The sequence below is a fragment of the Malus sylvestris genome, chromosome 8 (assembly GCF_916048215.2).
Source record: "Malus sylvestris chromosome 8, drMalSylv7.2, whole genome shotgun sequence".
Classification (NCBI taxonomy): Eukaryota; Viridiplantae; Streptophyta; class Magnoliopsida; order Rosales; family Rosaceae; genus Malus; species Malus sylvestris.
Window position 1 is genome coordinate 7,486,464 of NC_062267.1, and position 7,422 is coordinate 7,493,885.

The 7,422-nt window shown below is 37.1% G+C and overlaps 1 protein-coding gene across 1 annotated transcript; it reads left to right on the forward strand.

The window, feature by feature from the left end:
• The first annotated feature begins 5,498 nt into the window (after positions 1-5,498).
• Positions 5,499-7,091, forward strand: LOC126633058 (uncharacterized). The gene has a single exon (XM_050303601.1). The coding sequence runs from the start codon at positions 5,623-5,625 to the stop codon at positions 6,871-6,873; it is 1,251 nt and encodes a 416-aa protein (XP_050159558.1). The 5' UTR covers positions 5,499-5,622; the 3' UTR covers positions 6,874-7,091.
• The last annotated feature ends 331 nt before the right edge of the window (positions 7,092-7,422 follow it).

The window sequence follows — 7,422 nt, forward strand, 5'->3', positions numbered from 1 at the left end:
TTGTACAACTAGTTATATGATAGGTTTTCTCAAATCTACCAATGCTTAGGATCTTAGGCGTATCATATCGCCAAGTATGAAGTGTGCCGGAAATAAGGACTAGTAGACCAAGTATCAATAATAATACAATTGGTTAGATTTTTTTTTTCAAATTTCCAACCGATTATGTTATTACAACTAGACCGTGTTCTTGACACACTAAAAAATTTCTCCACCAATTATATATGTTTATCTCATACGTGAATAGTCAGACATTATTCAAATCATGACTTTATCGTTTCTGTGTCTGAAATATGTTGGTATTTGTGTATAACCGGTAATACGATAAGTTTAATTTGTCGGCATAGAAAGCTGCTTAGGGTCGTATCATATGTGTTTGTGTTCATTAGCATGCTCTTCTAGAAAGCGAAAAGGTCAAAACTGTTTGCTGGGGAGGATTAATATTCTAGTAGTATTTTTGTCACTATTTTCTTGGCTGGTATATTTGGAGGAGAGGGGACATTTGAGGAGTTGGGTACCTGACGGGATGAGGCTGTTAAAATGAAGTTGGAAAAGAGTTAAACTGTATAAATTTGTAGCAGTTGGTAGTTAATTTGATTTTACTAACTTTATGCTTAGCATGGCTACAATATATGCTTATCCCCAAACTCAAAAGTTAAGCCACGTTTAAAAGGTTTAAACCAGAATGTAATTACAAAGGAGGAGAGATTTTACAGTGTACCAGCAATATGGCTTGGAACACCAAGTGTTATAATACAAGTGGAAAAGAATTTTTTTTAGAAGTTTCTATCCATTTATAATATGATATTGGATATACCGAACTATATTCTCAACACACTAAAAAATCTCTCACAAATGAGGTACTTTATTTGTAATGGAATTAAAATTAGAAAGAAAAGTCCACATAAAATAACATATTTGTCTCATTTTGTGGTTATTTTTGGCTTTTGAAAAAGGTTGGCAAGACTCCATAACCTCTATTAGAATGAGGTGACACCTCCTACTAGCCACTATCTTGTCTTTTGATCCAGCATGCATAATGGGGTAGTGGATTCAACATTCAACATGCATTGCACTAATTTGTATAATTGCATTTAATATTTATCGACCTCCCCTTTTTCTTTATTTATACGTTGCACTTATTTGTATAAAAACTCGTTTGAAAATACTTTTAAAATAATTGATAACGTTTTTAATAAAATTGTTTTTTGGTTTCAAAAGCACTTAAAGTGTTCTTCAAAATTCACTTGTATTTTTACTTTCAATCATTTTAAAAGTACTTCCAAACGAGCCTTAATTGTACTTAATACATTTTGACCTCCTCCTTTTTTTTCTCTCTTTAAGTAGTGGTCAACCATATTTTCACAGTGATAACCCTAGCTAATTCAAAACACAACTAAATCTTATAAGAGGAAATGTCATTGAATGGATTCGATATCCATGGTACATCCAGCCGCCCACTAATGACTACCTCATTCTATATATAATCGTGTCAAAAGGGTACTTGAAAATTCAAAATGATGTCCTTATTCTTGTCATTACGTGAGAAGTGTTCACGTGCACGTGAGTAACTGTCAGTCGTTGATACATATGTAAAATTACACATTGCATAGGCAACTAATCAAATTGGTAAACAAAAGTGGAAAACCATGAACGAGTGAGTGACTGTTATCTGTTGATGTATATGTAACGTTACACATTTGCATAGAAAGCTAATCAAATTGTGTAAAAGTAAAAAGTTAAGAACATGCAAAACCTTAAAACTTCAAAAAACCTGATAGATAATCTAATTAGTCAATGATTTTTTTTCTGCGTTTCAGAATACGGTTAATCAACATGTTAACTAATCGATTACGATAATTTGGATCAAATTTTGCAGTTTTTTTTCTTCTGCAGTACCTTGGCATGACATGAGGGTGAAGGGGTTCAAGAATCAGTTTTTTATTTGCTTAAAGACTAAAAGAACTCTATCTTTACTAACCAAAAATAAAAAACAAATGGTCTGCATAAAATATAACCCTAATGGGGCCTTATTATTCATTATTTCAGGTATGTTTTTGCAAACCGGATTGGTAGCTACTCAACTACAGAACACCCACCAAAGTTGTTCACTTAATTCCTTATCATTCATCAGAATACTTTAAATTAGTGACATAAACTATTAGTTATCATCTTGTGACTAATCATCTCAATTATGTTATTTACTTAACTTGCTTTCTGACGAAACTGCCATGAATCAAGGAGGACATAATCAAAGATTAAATTGACCGTTGATGGATCCTTAATAGGATGGTTGGCTTTTGTTTATGCTAAGCACACTGCATGGATAGTACTAATTAATCCACAGTCCTCTAGGACTTAACCAATGCATATTGAATTGGTGTTATGGCACTCTCATGCTTATAATAATTCTTTGTGGTTTTAGGCAACTCTCATGCCTAAAATAAATATTAAAAAGGCTTTTTAGTCAAAGTGATCTCTAAGATTTGCATAACTCCTTAGTTTGGTCTCTGAGATTTGAAATTTATGGAAGTCGTCCTTGAGTTTATCGACCATCAATTATTTTGGTCTTTTCAGTGAAAAATTATGTTAAATAAGGACCAACATAACAGAAATACCTCAATTTAATAAACAATGGGTCAAAATGATTTGACAAAATTTGATAATATTTTTGTCATTTTATCCTTATTTAATGGAGATTTTTTTACGGAATGACCAAAATCATTGATGGTGGACAAACTCAGGAACGACTTCTATCGATTTCAAATCTCAGAGACCAAAGTGAAAAGTTATACCAATATCAGGGAATATTTTAGCTAAAAAGTCTTTAAAAATTGAAATGTTTTATATAAGCGATATTGTACTGAGATCATAGATGAAAATAACGATATTTCGTGAGTATTCTTTTAATTATCGCTATAATATCGCGAAAATATCGATATTATCGCGATATGAACCTAAAAATATTTGAAAATTTCTGAAAAGTCTCAAACATGCACATAAAGGGATTCGAACTCCTCCCATCTAACTCCTTAAGCGCCTTGACCACTATACTTTTTGCAAGAAACAAATTTGCACATATTCATTTTTTGTGGTATTATATTTTAAATTGTGTCAATTAATTACTTAGTCAATGGCATGTGTTTTTTAATTTTTCTATTTTTTATTTGGTCACTTACATGTATGGTTGGAAAAAAATCCCAAAAATCCCAAACCAAACCGAAAAAGTCCCAAACCAAAACCATCCCGAAAAATACCGAAATTTTCGATATGGGATTGGTTTCCAAATCCCATTTGTTTGGTAATCCCGAAATCCCGAAAAATACCGAAGTATTCGGTTTCCTATTGACTTTTGGGTTTCGGTTCTTGAAAGCCATTGTCATGGTTGCTGACTACTCTTCACAATACACTTACTCTACACATAGAGATGATGAAGATAGTGAAAATTTTGAACCTCATAGGAACTCTATGTGGTACTTAGTCACTCATGTATCTTACCAGGCAATGTATAAAGTGTAAAATATTGTACTAATTCATTATATATAAATGATTATGGTGTGTTTAAACTTCTTTCATTAATTACTACATATTTTCTACACTCACAATGTTTGACAGCTCGCTATATAATCAACTTAAATCAGTTAAATCCATCATGCAATGCATTTCATTCCAATTTTTTGTGATAAACTAATAGATAATTGACTAAATAAACATCCTGCAAAGTTTCAATAAAAATTTCCAAGTTTTTCTTACAATTTCCGTGGTTTCCATGTAATTTTTATCGATATCGATATTATCCCGATATTTCCATCGATATTTTCGTGTTTTCGGACTACCGATATTTCCGATATTACCGATATTTTCTTCCTTGACTGAGATAAATGGTAAGAAGACTCTCTTAAAGTGAGACTCACAGTCACAGTTTAGCGTCAATTTTTGTGCCAATATTATAAAATATTATGCAAAAAATATGAGGTGACAGAAGTCCTACTTTTGAGAAAGTCTCCTTAGCATTTCTCTTGAGGATGTGAGATTCTAATTCAAGAGTATGAATCACATATGTTCTAGTCACTGTGACTACGCCAACGAAATAATTAATGGAATGGGTAATGAAAAGATTGTTTTATGGACTTGAAAATGGCAAAAGAAGTTTTGAAAAAGGAAAAGAGAAAGCGCATTATGATAAAAGAGCAAAAGAGAAGAATGGAAAGCCACCATTAAGGATAATGACCGGCAAATAGTAAAGCCTTTTTTATGGCACGACGTTCCCAAGCAAAACCATGTAAGTACGAGCTCATCCATTTCATTTGTCTCTCTTCTCGTAGACAAAGTTGCCACAAGCTATGATTGGTTAGGGTTTCTTAGGAGGATAAATCTAGGACTTGGGAAAACAAGAGACTATAAAATATTGATGTGGCTTAAATGTGATCGTTCAAATAGGAGGAGAGGGAAGGGGAGGAAAAAAGAGAGAGGAAAGAATCATACTTCGAGTCCTAAACGTCAAAACTGCATCACTATGTAATCAGTACGCATCTTGATGTTTACAAATAAATGAAGTAGGGTACGCAAGCACAGTTTGGCTTGGATCAATTTCACATTTAAATTACAGCTAAATCAATTACTATATACCATATTGATTTAGTTTGCTGTAAGTAAAACCAATAGTGAAATCAAATCAAATCAAACCATTGTTAGGCGGTTTGGTTTGATTAGGCTGGTTTGAGCCTACGCTGCCATTTTTGTTGGAAAGAGATCCTCTTCGGATCTTTTCCTCCAAAGTTCATGGATTAAGTGATCCGGGCCTTTAAAATTTGATCTAACGGCTAAAAACAGAGAAGTTAGTAAAAACTTTTAAAAGTTGTAATAATTTTTTACTGTTGGATTAAATTTTAAAGGCTCGGATCACTTAATCCCTGGGTCTTTGAGGGAAAGATCTGGAGAGGATCTCTTTCCATTTTTGTTTTCATTTTCTCTAGTTAGTTAGCCCAATTCTAGCGGTTAATAGTTACATATATAGTTCAAGACCACGTAAACTCAGTTGTTACAACCTTTAAATATGTCAAGAAATACAAATAAAATACGACATGTGTAAATATAAGAAAATAAGAAAGAGGCAACTTGGTTCTAGTGAAGAGTGGCAGTGGTACATTCTACTCATTACCTGAGAAGTGAAACAAAGGCAATGTGTATAAAGCATGGAATGCCGCAACTTCTCTCCCTACAAGTCTTGTAGTGCAAGTAATTTGTTTGACGGCTCACTCTTTCGTTATTGCTTTGTATAAATTAAAAAAGATGAAAAAAAGAGCCCTTGAAAGTAGTTGATTATTCTGCTGTCGTTTTGAGAAGTAATATTGCGTTTGTAGTTCAAAGAGTTCTTTTTTAAAGGCCATAATATATAATGGCCCAGCAAACTGAAGGAAAGCCCATTGTTATCTATGCAGGCTTTCATGCTAAGTTGGGATCTCATTGGATCAAATTCGGATATACCCATAAATCCCAAACGGATCATCTGAACTTTCTGAAGCATTCTATCCACGACAAATTCACAGACAATCCTAGCAACGAAGAAGAAGGCACACTCACTCACTCACACAGTGACAGAATTGCCGCCATAAATGAACCATGAAGCTCCTCTGCAACCCAATCCACACCTTCCCCTACAAACCCTTCCCTCCAATTTCCCTCCACTCCTCTCGCTCCCTTTTCTTTCATTCAAAACGCGCGCTTCTACCCCAACCCATCGCCACCACTGCTGCAACCTCAACCACCAGGAATTGCCGCCGCGGTGTCATCAAGTCATCCGCAAGCTCCGAAATTGACATGGTGCAAAACAAGCAGGGAATATACACGCCGAAGCAGAAGAAAGTTGTGATCTTGTGGGACCTGGACAACAAACCCCCACGCGGGCCGCCGTACCAGGCGGCCATGGCGCTGAAACAGCTCGCCCAGCGCTTCGGCGAGGTGGTCGACGCGTCGGCATACGCCAACCGCCACGCGTTTGTTCATTTGCCGCAGTGGGTCATCGAGGAGCGCCGCGAGCGGAAGCAACTGGACATTTTGGAGCGCAAGGGTGTGGTTACGCCGCCGGATCCGTACGTCTGCGGCGTCTGCGGGCGGAAGTGCAAGACGAATTTGGATTTGAAGAAGCATTTCAAGCAGCTGCACGAAAGGGAGAGGCAGAAGAAGCTGAATCGGATGGGGTCTTTGAAAGGGAAGAAACGCCAGCGTTTTAAGGAGAGGTTTGTTTCTGGGAATCACAAGTACAATGAGGCGGCGAGGTCTTTGATCAAGCCGAAGGTTGGGTACGGATTGGCGTCGGAGTTGCGGAGGGCGGGGGTTTTTGTGAAGACGGTGGAGGATAAGCCGCAGGCGGCGGATTGGGCGTTGAAGAGGCAAATGCAGCATTCTATGAGCCGAGGGATTGATTGGTTGTTCTTGGTTTCCGACGATTCGGACTTTTCGGATATGTTGAGGAAGGCTAGGGAGGCCAAGTTGGGGACTGTAGTGGTTGGGGACATGGATAGAGCTTTGGGAAGGCATGCTGATGTTTGGGTGCCCTGGATTGGTGTCGAAAATGGGGAGGTTTCGGAGAAAGATTTGGTTCCCAGAAGGAGGATAAGCGAGTTCTTTGATGGGGATGAGGAGGAAAATGGTGATGGGCTGTTTTCGGATTTTGGTTTTGATGGTGGGAGTGGATTAGACAATGTGGTTGAGGAACTAGTGAGAAGTTCTCAGTCTGGTGGACTGAGGATTTCCGCCTTTTCGGAAGGGGAACTGGAAGGAGGAGACTGGGTGGAAGACGATTCGGATAGTGAGGAGTATCTGCTTGATAGTGAGAATGAGGATTCAGATGAGGAAGATGGGTTTTTTTGATATGGAAATTTGATACAACTAGGTGAAATTGAACAACTAAGCATTGGGGTGTATAGGAATACATGGGGAGAGGAAGGATGCAATACAACTGGTGGTTTACACAATCGAAAGTGTATGACCAGGTTTTCGTTCTTCCTCGTACACAATTCAAATGTTCCAACTTTCTTTCATGTCACATTTAGTTTAGTATGAATTCGATACGATTGTTTGATGTTTAAGCTTTTGCATCCTTATACTTTAAAAGGCCATTTTGTGAGTAATCGGAGATGATGCAATTATTCCCTTTTGCATTCGAGTTAGGCTCACAATTTGGCCAAGGAATGCCTGTTGCACAGTTGATCACAACATCGTACTTCCGATTAGATGAACCTCTTTAGAGCTGCCCCATCTCCTAGTAAAAAAACCGTACCAGCAATCATCAGTTAAAACTTCGGTTTGCCAATTAGATCCAAACTTCGTCCCTGCCGCTTTTGTAAGAGCTCAGTGAAACTTTGGCTGCTGTAACTTCGGGCATCCTATCAACTGTTAGAAGATATACTACTTGTTGAC

What these genes read in the sequence shown, in the direction of transcription:
- LOC126633058 (XM_050303601.1), top strand. Translation starts at nt 5,623, where the DNA reads ATGAAGCTCCTCTGCAACCCAATCCACACCTTCCCCTACAAACCCTTC.